Source organism: Lutjanus erythropterus, chromosome 5 (genome assembly GCF_056507025.1).
Source record: "Lutjanus erythropterus isolate fLutEry1 chromosome 5, fLutEry1.hap2, whole genome shotgun sequence".
NCBI lineage: Eukaryota > Metazoa > Chordata > Actinopteri > Lutjaniformes > Lutjanidae > Lutjanus > Lutjanus erythropterus.
The window spans coordinates 19,138,682-19,154,398 of record NC_139321.1 but is presented as its reverse complement, the minus strand read 5'-3'; the positions used below and the strand labels follow the sequence as shown (position 1 = coordinate 19,154,398).

At 39.9% G+C, this 15,717-nt stretch overlaps 1 protein-coding gene across 5 annotated transcripts in view; it reads left to right on the top strand.

Annotated features, from left to right (window-relative positions):
* Positions 1-15,717, top strand: part of mid2 (midline 2) — a 230,590-nt gene that overhangs the window by 114,925 nt on the left and 99,948 nt on the right. For all 5 annotated transcript variants that reach the window (XM_084719044.1, XM_084719045.1, XM_084719043.1 and 2 more), the window contains one exon: positions 13,233-14,116. In XM_084719044.1, the coding sequence (XP_084575170.1) occupies positions 13,289-14,116 (828 nt within the window). In that variant the 5' untranslated portion in view covers positions 13,233-13,288. The remainder of the gene's footprint in view (positions 1-13,232; positions 14,117-15,717) is intronic.

Genomic DNA, 15,717 nt, shown 5'->3' with positions numbered 1-15,717 from the left:
CAACACAGTAAAATATAAATGTAATTTCTAGGACACAGGGTTGCACTGTGCACATGCTTGCTTTTTTTTTAAAAATGCAGTAGGTGTGTGTAAGAGACAGACAGAGAAAAGCAAAGCAAACACATTTTCCCAAATGCACAAGCGCAGCTGATTTTATATAGAATGCGGTCATAGTGGGAGTCTTCAAAATCCTATTTACATATATGGAAACAGAAGAAAACAAAGCTCCTCAAACACTAGATTCAGTAGCAGACACGTACCACCTCCTCCTCTGTTTCATAGATGGCTTATATGAACACATTTTCAAATCATGTTAAATTGTGAGAAATCATTTTTAATTACTCTGTAATGAGTATAAAACACATTTAGCAAACAAGGGTTAAATTGTATAGAAAAATCTCCACTTTATGTGACACTGTAGAAATCCTTTCATTGGCTCTATTTGTCATATATTTTCAGCATCCAATCTGTCATTTATATACAAAGAAAAATTACAATATCAGTATATTATTGCTATATGAATATATTTACTAACATATAAATCATACCAGTGCCAAAACTAACTTTGGATGACATCCAGTACATCAATAAGTGGACCAACACACCAGCTTCCTCCTCTGCCAGCATCATTCATGCAGAATTTCTTTCTGTTACGTGTTACATAATAGAGGGTGTTTCTGTGAGATCAACTGAGGCACAATGAGGTGAACTGAGATAACTTGTCCCCAGAGTCCCAGCCCATGTTTTCCCCATCAAGAGCGAGCACTGGTAACCAGGGAATGGGAGCGCTAACTGGTGCAGCGAGTCACAGCTCTGCGTGCCGCCTTTGTCACGTCCCACTGATGTTTTGGAAGAGAGCAGGCTGACCTTGAAGCATGACAGATGCTCGCAAGGCAATTGAAAAAGTGGCTTTTGTTGGAAATCTTTTAGCAGCTCATGCAGGCTGAGACTAAATAATTTGAAAGTAATGTATAAACTAAATTAGTTTGGGGATTAATTTCCAGTGCAGTGTTTGTGGATGCACTGATGTAACATATTGTAGATTTGTGTTGAAATTGGTTTTGTAATAGGAGCTGTCTCCGGTGCAGCAGTTAGAGGGTTAAACATAAGCCAGCCTGCTCAGCTGCACTGAATGTGAAATGGAAACACCGGCTTGGCTGCATTACTGTTTACATTCTATGAATAGGAATCACATGTTTGGTGAAACCAGCCCGCTCTGAGGGCTGCTGGCAAGAAAGAGGAAAAAAGAGGAAGAAAGACATGAAAAGAGGGAGAAAGACAGAGAGAGAGAGAAGGGAAAGACTGGGCAAGTGGAGGCAGGAGGAAGAGTGAGAGTAAAGGAAGAGGAGAGGAAAAGATGAAGGGAGAACAGTGAGAATGAAGGGGGGTGGCCGAGGGAACCCTGGCCAGTTTCTCATATGCTGAAGTATTCCTTTTTATCCCGTGAAGCAGCTGTGTTGAGACACATGGCTCCTGTCAAAAACTGCACGGAAATGTAACACAGCCAGTTTAATGTGCTGCTTGATCCCACTTATATAATTGTATGTACAGTTTGGTGCGTTCCGGTCAGCTGGAGGGCTCTCTTTTTTTCCAAAAACCAAAGATGTAAATACCTGCATTGCTCTCGGTGTCTGGCAAAACTCAGCAGTGCCTGGTCCTGACATGTCTCTTATGCCCGTAGGTATTTTTAACCCCAATTGCTAAAATAAATTGCCCTCCGGAAAATGCCAGCATTTTAATCCACTCATGTGAGTGAATGCCACTGAATCGAGTCAAACAATGTCCCGTTTCTTTCTGTTTTAAAAGCTCCGCTGAGGTGATTAGGCTAAATGGCATATTTAGGGCCAGGGCTTGAGAGTTATGTTTGCTAACACAGTCACTAATGAAAGCATTCATACAGTAGTGCTGCATTAAGGTGTTTTTATCCGTCCTATTAATGTGTGTACCATTGATTATAATGTGTGAAGGTCTGTGACTTACCAGCATCGCACAAACAGGCCAGCCAGTCTCTGTGGAAAGGCACGTGTTGGCTGGAGGTATTTGGTTACCTCATAAAGTGCTGAATAAACGCACCTTGTTTTGGAAAAGTCAGGGTGCGATGTAGAGAGAGAAACCACCATCTTGCTGTGTCTTGTTTGAACATTTTCTTCGCTCCGTAAAAGTTCCAAGCTCCATTTTTCTGTTTCCTCTCAGGCAGGTTTTTAATTAGTAATGTGTTACTGTTTCACATGAGCAAGCAAGCAGAGAAAGACTTTAATTTGTTATTAGCATCTTTAACCTTTTGCCTGTATAGAGTTGTGGAATGCTCGCTGCAAAACAACAGGTCCACAGCAGCAGATTGAGGTCACAGACTACAGACTGGGCTTGTCAGTTGAATAGCATCTGTCTTTGTTCAGCCCTAAACCACGGTAGAGAATCAACATGATGGCTTCTATGAATGCAGTTGGCCTCTAGCGAACAATTATTGTACTAGTTCACACTGGAATTAACACTGAAGCAACTGTTGACCCAAAATGTTTTATGTTACCACCCTGGTGTCAGTTGAAACACCAGTGAATTGAAGTTAGGAATGTTTACTTTCAGCTTTTTTCCCAGAACAAGGAGAAAGAGGAATACAAAAAAGAGAAAAGGAAAAGAGAAAAACAAAGGAATAGTTCAACATTTTGGAAAACAGGCCCACTAGGACCACTCTCATGTTTACATTCAGTTAGTAACAGCTAGCAGTTTGTTAGCTTAGCTTAAGTTAAAGACTGGAAATAGAAAAATAATTTGCCTGGTTCTGTCCAAAGCTAATTAACCTGTCATATCTAATGTTTTTTAATTCATACAAAACTTTACCATAAAAACAACACATGCTAGCATCCTGTCTTCATTGTGAGGTTGCCAGGCAACCAGAGAAGCCAAAACATATTCCTGCACATGAAACTATAATGTGTAATTTTTTACACTTTGTTTTTTGTAGAACATGTAACAAGCACATATATTGTTTTAATTTGAGAGCTTTGGAGAAGCTGGCAGGTGGATTTTTTGCCTTTAGAAAGATCCAGGCTAGCTGAGCTAAGCTAACTGTTTCCTGTCCCTAGTTTCATAATAGCGTACATGCAGACATGAGGGTGGTATCGACCTGATCTTATCAAAAGTCTCTCAACAACAAAGCTGAAAGAAAGGAGAACCTCCTCTATCTGTCTATCTTTGTAAGCTGAACCATCAGTGAACTTTGTGTGCTTTGACATGCAGGCTGGTAAACTGAAGGTCCTGTTTGTTAGCTTTCTCTTGAACAATAGTGTTTGGTCACACTTGTCATGTTTAAACTGTTTGTCAGTCTTATAATATATTTTTGTGGATATTTCTTGAATATTTGAGGACATGTTGTGACTTTTAAACACAATAGTACGAGGAGTGCCTCTAACTTACTGTAGATATCCTCTCTCCATTTTGAGGTCATTTTTCAAGTTTTGCACTTATTTAAATTTTTCTATCACCTGCAGTATACAGGATTAGAGGACAAAATAATTACTTCACTGTTTGGGGCTTCAATTAACTTTTTTTCCCCAAAAATTTGTCTCATAAGTAACATCTCACTTATTTTTATCCCAGTCCCATATACCAAAAAACATTTAGCTACAAAGAACAGTCGAGACAAGCGGTTATGTTATGTCATTTTCCCATAACGAGAATACAAATGTTATTTTTTCCCCAGCTTTAACGCCCCGCAGGTATAAACATGGCAATGTCTCAGGGTGTGTTTTCTAAAGCCCCTGCAAAAGAAGATCTCCAACCCCCTGCTGCTCTTGTTTACAGTTGTCTTGGTCTCTGGGGCCTTTAAACCTCAACTATGTGATTTTCTGCTCTTCTTCCTCCACCGTGATAAGCTTGTGATTGACAGCTTCCCATGAGATGGATGGATTCCAGGTATACTGAGGGAAGACTGAGTACTGGGACTGCAGGCGGAGGGATTGGGTCGGGGTCTGGGTGGATGAGGGGGCGTTGATCTGACAATGAAAAGTGATAATGCACTGTAGATCCTCATAGAGTCAGTTGCCACTGATGAAGGCCGCAGATACTAGAGAAGTGTCCAAGTACAAGTCAGCGTGTGTGTGTCAGTTTGTTTGTTCAGGTTAGGGATCCACATATGGATGCATGTACATGCCTTGTTAATACCCATATAATCCACCTTGCACTGAAGCAGAGCATTTCCTGGAAGTAACCTTTTATTCTGCTTTCCACCAGGGGAACAAGTCTGTGTGATAGATGTTTAACATCTGGCTCTGGTTGCACCTCAGCACGTCCTACAAATCTTTGAAGTGAAATGCTTTCAGGAAAGAAAGTAGGATTTAGTGGTTACGTCCAGACAATATTAGGACATTATGCATTCTGTATTTTCAACCTCTCAAGGTTTGAAAGGAAAAAATCTTGTTTTGTATGGATTTGATTAGTTTAGATTAGATTAGATTAATATTTTTGGTGGGGTTTGAACAAACATTCTATCAGTTGCAAGACAATGCCCCTTTGAACACATAAATATATGCTACTGCTGTACAGGGAATGCACTTGTATATGTGGTTCAGAGGTCTAGGTGTGGTGATTTGTTTCAACTATTGCGCCTTCATCCCAACGTCATCAAGTGTCCATTAAGCTCTCGTTTTGGCTGTGCAGCTGGGCCTCTGCAATTCAGGGGGGAGCAATTTGGTTTTTACAAGTAGATTGTTTATACAAGGATAATCATCTTTGTTCCACAAATGCCTTTTCTGTAGACTGATGCATGCGTCAACAGAGTGAATTCACGCACATGCAATCACACACCCAGGGGACTGTGACTGTGCTTTTAAACAAACAGCCTCTTTTATTGTTTTGATGTTTGCTGCATTATGAAATGACAGAAACCGTGACATCAGTTCTATTTCTATTTTGAGGAACCCCCCAAGGTCATGTCTCATAAACCGGTGCTGGAATTCATTACTACTGCAGCATTTTATTGGATCTAATTGAAGCATAAAAATACCTTGGTGCACATGTACAGATACAAACGCAGTCACAACAAACACAGTTGCTGGGTTACACTCTGGGTCCTTTCATTTGAATTACATTGGATGGGTATTTTCCATTTATACACAATACTATACCATGTAGCCATAAATATTTACATACATATTTATACTTATAAAATGTTTCTAGGACAGTAATTTGTAAGCACCCTTCACCTTTAAACTTATGACCTCCACAGTTACAAGATATAGCAGCTTGATTGCCATTTCACTATTTCCTATCAAACTCCATCTGCCCCAGCTGATGTGTTTAAGACCTGGACAAGCCTCAGACGTGTGATTGCAGGACTGTTGCTGGACATTTGGGTGCCCGAAGCATAATTGCTTTGTGGTACCCACACACAATATGTATGTAAAGAGCTTCTATGAACCAGATCTAGATAAAATGTCCTTAATTCTGACCTTATAATTAAGCAATTATTTATATATTTTATTGCGTAAAATGGTCTAATAGTGCATGTCTATTGTAAGTGTGCTTCATCTTAAATTTAAATAATTCATCATTAGGATTATTATGATTGATGATCATCATCAGCAGGGACACTGGAAGTTAGTTGAGTGCTGACAGAGTGTCAGCCTATATAAAGACATCAGAATAAATGGTGCCAAATATTCATATTTTATTATTCATTTTAATGGCTGTGATAACTTTTATCTATAGTGATTAAAAACAGTTTATTTAAAAAGTAGTATCTCAAAATGATGACTTACTTAGCCTATCTCGAAACAATGATTTAGTATCTCAAAATGTTTAGTTAGGATTTTGTAATGATATGGAATTTTCAGAAGATATTAATTAACATTGCAAAATAAGCTATTTTGAGAAGGTTTCTCATTATTATGAGATACATAATAATTATTTCAAGAATGTTTCTCATTATGTGGATTTACAGGATCTCCTTTATTCCATCACATTGGCAGAAAAAGGCTTCCATAGACACAGATGTTTCTGAGAGGAGCGTATAACCATGTTATTATTATTATTATTATTATTATTATACTTACCATGTCTATGATTGGACTGTTCTGGTGCCCACTCCTGCACTTGGTGTCCTGCACACAGCATATACATAGTGGTAGTGCTGAATAATTGTATATTGTGCTACTGCATACCTGTAAAGCTCATACAGGTCTCTATTAGATCCCTAAAACACTAAAAAAGGATTTTTACATAATCAAATAAAGGAGCCTGTTGTGTGCGACAAACAACAACATCAAGCTCCCATCTAAGTCTATCTAAAGTATCAAAGCCATTTACAATAGCAGCAGGTCTGAGATGTCTTTCTTCTTTTGGATGTGTCCTCTTCCCTGTTGAAAGGATGTCAGAAACAAATGTATAAAGTATAAGCAGGTTAAATTTCACAGTCTGAACATGTGTGCTAAAGAAAATTATTTATCTAGCTGTGCTTCTTCAGACAGGACTAATGAATCATCAATGATGTCCCTGTTTTTGTTTTTGTTTTCCAAATGTTCTGCGAAAAGCTCTGAGTGAGACCTAAAAATCTTGCTACATTAATCAGAGCAACAATATATCAGAGTTGGTGCCTTACAGATTTGTGTCTGTGTGTGTGTGTGTGTGTGTGTGTGTGTGTGTGTGTGGTGTATTTGTGTGACTGTGAGTGTTTTTCCTCAAGCACCAGCTCAAGCTGTTCTCTGTCCAGATGGGACACTTCACCTTAACAAGAATGGCAGATGTAGAGAGACAACGAGACAGAAAGATTTTGCACTTGCAAATGCGGTGCAGCTCTAGCTGTGTGTATCTCTGTGTGTGTCTGTGTGTGTATCAATATATTGTGACTGTCTGCAGAACAAACCTTGCCTTTACCATGAAGCCAGCGACTCGTCCCTAAGTGGCTCCCATCATAGCCAGCACAGTTTCCCCAGAGTGACATAGCTAAAGCTTAATGGGCCTGGTGATGGTGTGTTAAAGCTTGGTGTTAATTATAACGCCATGCTCCGTTAAGCACAGTCACATTAACATCAGCATAAGCAGCACTGTTGAGCTCCGTCCTCAGGAATAAAGGAAGACTGCTGAGTCAGTCAACATTTGAATTGGACAGTTGCACATATCCACGACACGGATCATGCACTCAGCTCTATTGATATGATGCTTAATAATTGATTCTGTTTCAGTGTCTGTACATGTGGCGGATTGTTTTCTAGTTATGATTCTGCTGTCTTGACAGATGTACAATCCCACAGTATATTTGTTGTGATGACATATGGTTTATTTCTCTGAGGAAGAAGTAAACTGAGGGATTTGTGTAACTTCCTGTGTTTTTATTTGTCAAATACTGCTGAACAGAGAGGCGGGATTTAAAGAAAATCATCTCCTGGAGTGCAATAACTAAGTATTGATTGGCATATATTTTCTTCTTTTATTTGTGGTGCTTTAATGAAAAGACATTGTTGTTCTTTGTTGAATCCAGAGCAGAGTTCACATGGCCGTACAGCGACCTGATGATCTTGAATCAATGTGTATCCTGAGAGGCTTAATGAATGTGTGCCTTGTTTCCTGTTGTTGACAGATTTCACCACTGAAACAGCGGCTATGTGGAGCTGAACTGTTGGTCAGCCTGAAGCCGCTCTCAGTGACACACAACTTCATCAACACAATGCATTTGTTTCATTTTGTTTTAGAAAGTAGGACGATTTAACTCTTTTTAAAATGGGTCTCTCACGGGCTGAACCAAAGTGGCTGCAGGAGATCGATGTTTGCATAATCCTGTTTTAATTTGATTATATAAAAAAGAAAAAAACATAATAGATGAAAATAAAACACTGTCTTCATCAGGGCAAAGCTACGCCCTGATGAAGACTTTGTGAGTCGAAACAAATAAAGATTTTTCAAGTGCCTTGAATCTTTCCAGACTGCCAAATATTAATGACACTTTCTTTTTCAATAAGCTGAACAATCATGGTTGGTTTTATTTTCATCTAATTACTGCCCCTATTCTGATTTTTCATCTTCCTACATTACCAAGACTACTTTTTTGACCCAGTTCAGTACTCCCTATTTTCCTTTCTTAAAACCCATAATAGCTTGATCATTCACTTCGTGTTCAGCTGAAAACTGAGGCTTCTGTCTTTCACATCAGCACGTTGTAAACTAGTATCATGAGGCGATGACACCATTATGTTATGTCATGGTGCAGTTTTATTTGTGGTGCAGTGGTGGCGGCAGCACAGTGAACTGGTGCCAGAGGAGTAGAGAAGCAGGTAAATAGTTCATGTCATAAAATAAGCATATCTCAAAAACTGAAAAAGGTTTAGCTGTGTTTAGAAATATTTTGTTCATGTCTCTAAATTCAGTCCTAAGTTCTGCCCCTTTTTGCTCTGTGCTCCAGTAACGCCTGAGAAAGCAAATAAGGATAGATACCAGTGACACAGGGGAAGTATTTCTATTGCAGATTAAACTATCAAAACGCCTCTGACCTGTGCTCATAAAAATGAGTAATAGTACCTAACTGAATAACTAACTGGCACTTGTGAACTATATCTGTATGCAAAGTTCAAAAAGTTAAAGTATTAAAAAACTGTTTCTCTTACCCACATCTGTCTTATTCTTTTTTTTTTAAATCTAATAAGTGGAATATCCACCATAAAGTTTTAAGGCTAGAGGTTTTTCAGGGGAAATTATGTCATATTTGTACCTCGAGTCCACAGACTGGAGGGAACAGTGGCCTTGCTTGTCATGAAAAGGTCTTGATGGTTGTCCTTGCCTCCCCACATCACCACCTTCCCCCTGCATCCTGTTTCCACTGGTCTGCCCCTGGTTGTCCGCTGTCTGATACAGTAGAGATAAATTAGGCCTATTGTTGGTGTGATGAAGCAGAACCCCACACTCGCTCACTCTGGTTTTCTTCTGAACTCTCGGTCTCCCTCTTTATCCCGTACACGGCCAGCCTGTGTGATAACAACCATATAAAGCATCTGATAAATAGCAACCAAGGTGAATATTGGAGGAGGACATTATGGACACGCTACTTAAAATGTATACTCATATACAGCCTCTCTTTCTCTCTCTCTCTCTCTCTCTCTCTCTCTCTCACACACACACACACATTTATTTGCACACAAGCACAATGCCCATTGCCTTTTATCAGCGTAATATCTGCTTGAGTGGCTGCGAGCGGTTATTTATTTCTTTTCCAGATAATGAATTTTGTAACAAAAGCCACTGCCTGCATATAACTACTTTCTTCAGTTGAGTGCCTTTCCCAAGCACTTAGCTGCTGCTCAAATCATGTTTGCTTTGAACACAGCTCAGTGTCTAGGCATGGTTTCTGGTGCAGCAGGAGGGAGGAGACTTTTGTTAGTGCAAATGAGTTTGAGCCTCTGAGCTCTGCTTCTGTCTTTATACAGTCCTGTCTCCAGCATGTCCTTAGATTATGGCTGGTTGTGCAATGCTGAGTTTTCAATGCAGCCGAATTCGCACCACTGAGTCAGGAGAGTGTCACAGCACAATTAAGTTACAAATGGGCTGTGGATGGCAGAGCTAACTCGGTATAACTTAATATGGACAATTAAATCAATTCAGTAGCAAGACAAGGGCGTACTTAAGCATGTTTTGACAAGTTGTGAATTTTATTATTCATCTAGAGTTAGACTGAAGTGATTAAGGTAATAACCTCAACATATCTTAGCTGCAAAATAGTTAGTAGCGCTGCAACAAATGCTGGGCAATGTGGACAAAATCAGGTTTCACAATATATTTGAGCAAATACACCTCTAGCAATAGTTATCGCTGTCAGATAGATAAATAGATTGCTTATGACAACACTGTTGGGATGTCTATTGGTGCATTCACAAAATATTAATACAATGACATTTTTGATAAATAATCGTCAGTAACGTGGATATAATGACTAGAACAGTCTGGTAAGTTCAGGAAATTACATCACTTTACAGTGATGTCGCCTTTAAAACCAGGAGAAGACAACACTTGCAAAATCATGAATAATATCTAAAATCTATAGTGATATCTAGTCTTCCTAAATTTTTCAGCAAAATCAACAACATTGATAAAATATTGATATACTGCTCAGCCCTAGCTGATTAGTTAATAAAGCAATTAGTTTACACAACAGTAATACAACTATTTTGATATTATATTTTGAATTGACAAGTCATTTAAGTCATTTTTCGAGCGGAAGTGCCACATATACTCATGTTATACCTTTTCAAATGTAAGGATACTTTTCCATGTCATGTGACAGTAAATTAAAAATCTTCTGCTTTTTGACTGTTGGTCAGTAAAAACAAGCCAACTGAAGACGCTGTGGATTCTGAGAAATGGTGAATCCTACTTTTTTCAATTCTCATTTTTCAGAATTTTATTTAATAAAAATCTGATCAATAAAATAATCAGCAGATTAAGATGAACTCAAAGCAGTCTTTTGGGACTATCAAATATCTTTCACTTGAATTGGGTTGGCTTGATTGGAATGACTGCACATAATACAGTATTGTCAAAGCATCTTAATACTATTATCTGATTGTATGAGGCACAGATAAACCAAATAAACAATAACAATACAAAGGGCATGGAGAATAAATGGGGCTGTGGAATTTAGGTGAAAGTAATATATGAGACAAACCTTCAACAAATTAATTATTCATTAATAAACAACATTAATTATTAGACATGCAGAACAGGGAGCTCAGATAGTTGCCGACCTCATGGCTTTCTCCCAGTAGGACCGGAAGTCTTTCTAAGTTTCTCTGGAATTTTCTATTTCTTGGACAAAGCAGTGTCTGTACTGACGAGAGCCAGCCAGGCAAAAAAAACCAAAACTGGGATCTTGTACAGGAATGAAATTCCAGATTGGACAGGCTGTTCAACATGTTCAACATTTTATGTTGAGTAATAGGCGTTAAACATGCAGTAATTTGGAAAACCAGGCTGCTGAACTTACTGATATGCAGTTTCCAGTGATGCTCAGTCATTCCACGCTCAGCACATCCTCACTTTGAAATTGTACCTTTAAACCTCTGAGGAAGCCAAAGACCAGCTTAAGCCTTTTTTCTTGATAACACGTTTCCACCTGCGAGTTCGATGTTTTTTCAGTGTCAGAACACAGTCATCTTTATGTCCGCAATGATCTAAGCTTCAAACACGTCATTCACAGGAGTTTAAACCCTGTCCCAAAGGTGAAAGGTACTTTTTGATTAGTCATAACCAATAAAAGCCAGTCATCAGTAAATCCTGCATGACTCGCACAGAGGCAGATGAGGGCAGTCTTTCAGCATCACCTAATGAAATTGTCACTGTCAGCTATCTGAGGTCGTCCACTTTAATACTGTAGTTTCACGGTGTCTGCTTTGTTTCTTTTAAAGGATAGAGAGCCACTGCGAGCTGCGCTGCTACGCCACTGAATCAGCACGGATGTGTGTGTGTGTGTGTGTGTGTGTGTGGGAGAAGGGGGCTGGTGATTTCTCATGTCAGTGGTTTTAAGGCCGCCCAGGGGAGACAGCTTGATATGCGGCCGGTGAGGTGCTGAGATTTGAAGGGCTTGGAGAAAGATGGGGAGGATCTGAAATCAATTTTCTTGTTTAGCTCAGGCTGTGTTCTCACTGTCTCTCTTCAAATTGTTGTTGGGGATCATACTTTAAAAGTTGAAATGTCCTTGTGGTTAGGTGTTTATTGCTTGATAAGTGAAGCTGATCTCACCATAAAAAACATTAAAAACAGGCAGTCAGTGGTTAGCCGGAGAATGAAAGATGGAAAAAAAATGTATGAAGATGAATGAAGAGTTGAAGCGCGTAGGGGTCTGTCAGTGAGAAATACAGAGGTCCTCTGTTTTACAAGTTCCTCTTGCTCTGTCCTCTTCTGCTGCTGTTCATCTGTCTCCTCGTCTCTTCACTCCATTGATTTTTACTTCTGCCCTACCAGTCAGCCAACGTCCATTTATCGTCGTCCCTGTTCGTGCAGTCATTCCTCTCCTTCTCATACAGCTCTGAAGGAGGAACCATTTGTTAAAGGTTGCAATAAGGAGGTCTTTATGACAGTTGTGCAAGCTGAGCAGCTGATATATAATAGAGCAAGAAATTTTGTATGTTAGTAAAAGCTGCATTAATGATTATTTTCATTGTTGATGAATCTGTAGATCAATTTCCAGGATTCAGCGTCAACTTTTTTTGTTCACTTGACAATCAAGTGCTTCAGAAACCAAAGTCAGTCTTTACTGCTACTGTCCAATTTGATTATCAATTATTTTTAAATACAACAAAGACTAAATCAAATTGTCATGTTTAATCTAGGGCTGCAACATCTATAAAATGTCAGAAAATAGTGAAGTATGTCCATCCCTGTCTCAAAGGCCTTAGTGATGTCTTTAAATGTCTTGCTTTGTCAGTCCAGAACCCAAAGTTTAATTAAACAAAGAAATGAAGAAATCTCTATATTTGATAGGGTGAAAACAGCATTTTCTGCCATGAAGAATTACTTTAACTACTTAATTAATTATCCAAATAGTTTAATTCTTTTTTTCTCACTTCTCAGTTGGGCAAGTGAGTCACTAGATTTTCTAAGCCAACATGCCATTTTACTTGCCCTGAGCCAGCAAGCAATCCTTATTGTTGAGCCTTGTTTTCTTGATTAATCAAGAAAGTTGTTTGGTCCATAAAATGTCAGAAAATAGTGAAAAATATTTATCAGAGTTTCCCAAAGTCCAAGGTGACTCCTCAAATGACTTGTTTTGTCTACAATACAAAGATCAGTTTTCTAGGACTGAAGGAACAAGTAAAAAAAAAATCACATTTGAGAAGCTGAAATCAGAGAATTTGGGCAATGCATTCTCTCTTTAAAAACTTGACTCAAGTCCGTCTAACAGGAAGCCAACATCTCATGACTGATCACAAGATCAGAAAGAACAAAAGTAAAGTGAGATTTGCTAATTAGAGGCCTGTTTATTTTGTAACTGTAACTACTCATACATAAAACACTTTTACTCATCTTTTTCTTTGTGTGTGCAAGCTGAGCAGCTGATATATAATAGTTAAAGAAAATGTGTGTTTGTCTGTTGAATCTGTGTTGGTCTGGCCTGTCTAAGCTGAAGTCAATATCTCATGACCAATTCGGTTAAGATCAGAAGTGGGTGAACGGGCAAATTGATGAATTGTTCAGACTTTCTGCTGTTCTATTCAACTGTAAATACTCATATGTATATTTTCTTCATCTTGCAGGTAATTGGCCAGCTTCCGTGGGATTTGATGTCACCTTTAGATTGGTTCAACTGAAGATGGAAACACTGGAGTCTGAGCTGACCTGCCCGATCTGTCTGGAGTTGTTTGAAGACCCCCTGCTCTTGCCCTGTGCCCACAGCCTGTGCTTTAATTGTGCCCACCGCATCCTGGTGTCCCACTGCTCCACCAGCAAGCCCCTCGAGTCCATCTCGGCCTTTCAGTGCCCCACCTGTCGCTACGTCATCACGCTGAATCACCGCGGCCTGGAGGGCCTTAAGCGCAATGTGACGCTGCAGAACATCATTGACCGCTTTCAAAAGGCCTCCCTCAGCGGCCCCAACTCCCCCACCGAGAGCCGGCGCCTGCAGCCGCAGCGGCCCTACACCGCCACCATTAGCGGGACAATAGCTGGAACGATTGGCGGCGGCGGCGGTGGTGGCACAAGTGGAAGTAGCGCCCGCGGCAGCCCGGCCACTTCCAGCCACTCCCACCCGCACGCCAATCACACCAATCACGCTAACCACACCAACGCAAACCACAGCCCTGCTGTCGTTGCCAAAATGGATCCACGCATCAGCTGCCAGTTCTGCGAGCAGGATCCGCCGCGTGAGGCCGTCAAGACGTGTGTCACGTGCGAGGTGTCGTACTGTGACCGATGCCTGCGTGCAACACACCCTAACAAGAAGCCGTTCACCAGCCACCGTCTGGTGGAACCGGTACCTGACACACACATCCGTGGCCTGACCTGCCTGGAGCACGAGAACGAGAAGGTCAACATGTACTGCCTGGTGGACGACCAGCTCATCTGTGCCCTCTGCAAGCTGGTGGGGCGCCACCGAGAGCACCAGGTGTCCTCGCTCACCGAACGCTTTGATAAACTAAAGGTGAGTCCTTCATGTCCTTTTCAGTTTACAACGCATGCGATAAGGTCATATCAGCAACAAGTTCTGTGTACTGCTCCTTTTTTATGTTGTTTGACTTCTGTGTGACTGAAGGAAGGTAAGTCACCATCTGGAAGATTTAACTGAAAAAGACTGAAATTATTTACTGTTGAGCTTTGAAGCCATTCACACAAAGAGTTCTTCATATTATAGCCTGCGACATTCATTATGATATCTTTGTTTGCAGTTTGCCAAACAGCAAAATCTTTAATCCATCCATTCCCACCTTGGGGATGTTCATTCTGTGTGTTTCTGTTGACTATGAACTTTCAGCGCTGCCACAGTTGCATCACACACACTCACACCAGCCTTTGTGCAGCTGGAAGAACAGAACGACAGCTCGCCAACAGAAAGAGTGACACAGAGGGAGACAATTGGGATGGTGTGCTGGTGAGAAGGGCAGAGAGAGGCGGAGAGCAATAGGGAGGCCGTCATTATAATAGTCGATGAGCTGGCATTCCCTGTGGCCACTGAGCTTTCAGTGGCTCTGCGTAAAGTCCAGGACTGCTGAATCAGGGTGAAAAACAACAGAGAGAGGCACGAGCTGCAGCTAATTCCACCACTAAAGACCAAAAGTAGCTGGCCACATCTGCTGGCCTGAAAACTTTGATCATGAGTGTGTCTGTCTTTTGTCTATTTATATACCTCTTCAATGGACACTTTCCTGAAAAAAAGAAAATGAAACATAAACACACAGAAGTTTGCAGTGTGACATATTTTACAGAATGTTTCTGTTGAATTATCATTGCATTGCATCATATTATGTCTTTACTGGCATAGAGCTATCTAGTTATTGGTTGAGGCCTTATGATGGTTAGTAGAGGTGCACAGAGACATGATTATTTGTATCTGTATCTGTTCACCTAACAAAATTATCTGCTTCTGTGCCTATAATTGGATAGAAGATGGTTTATGGATGCTCTGAAAAATGTTTTAGAAAATGAAAGACTCTGTTTTACATTGGAATTAGGAATTCAACAGTAAAAATGGGCAAGTATAAGAATATCCTTCAGTTGAAACAAATAATCTTGGTGCATTAAATGTGTAAATTATTAAGGTAGGTGCTGCCTTTTTTTAAAATTCTGCTGAGACAATCACAGGGCTGAATTTTTCCAAATAATACTGAGGAACTTTGGATGAAGAAATATCTGTTTCCATCACATTATTTATGCTTTCTGGAATGACAATAATGTGGATTCAAATGGTTACCCAGAGAATGAGCTGAGCCCATTAACAGAATAAGATACAATGCTTGAGCAGAGTTAGTATTGCACACACTGGTATACTTCAATATATAAAGCACTTCTTGGGCTGCTCCCATCCTATTTATGTATTTATATTTCACTTTAGAGTTATAGGCAATAGTCTGTGCAGTCACAGGATTTTATATGTTGTTCGTCCCAAATGTTCATTTAAGGAAAAAGGCTTTCAATTACCTTGGTTCAGTAAAGGTTAGCATTTTTAGCTTAGAGTTCAAATTAAAGCTGAATGTTTCACCAATGTAGTAAGTGTCTGTTTATAAGTCATAAGAAATCACTGATGAT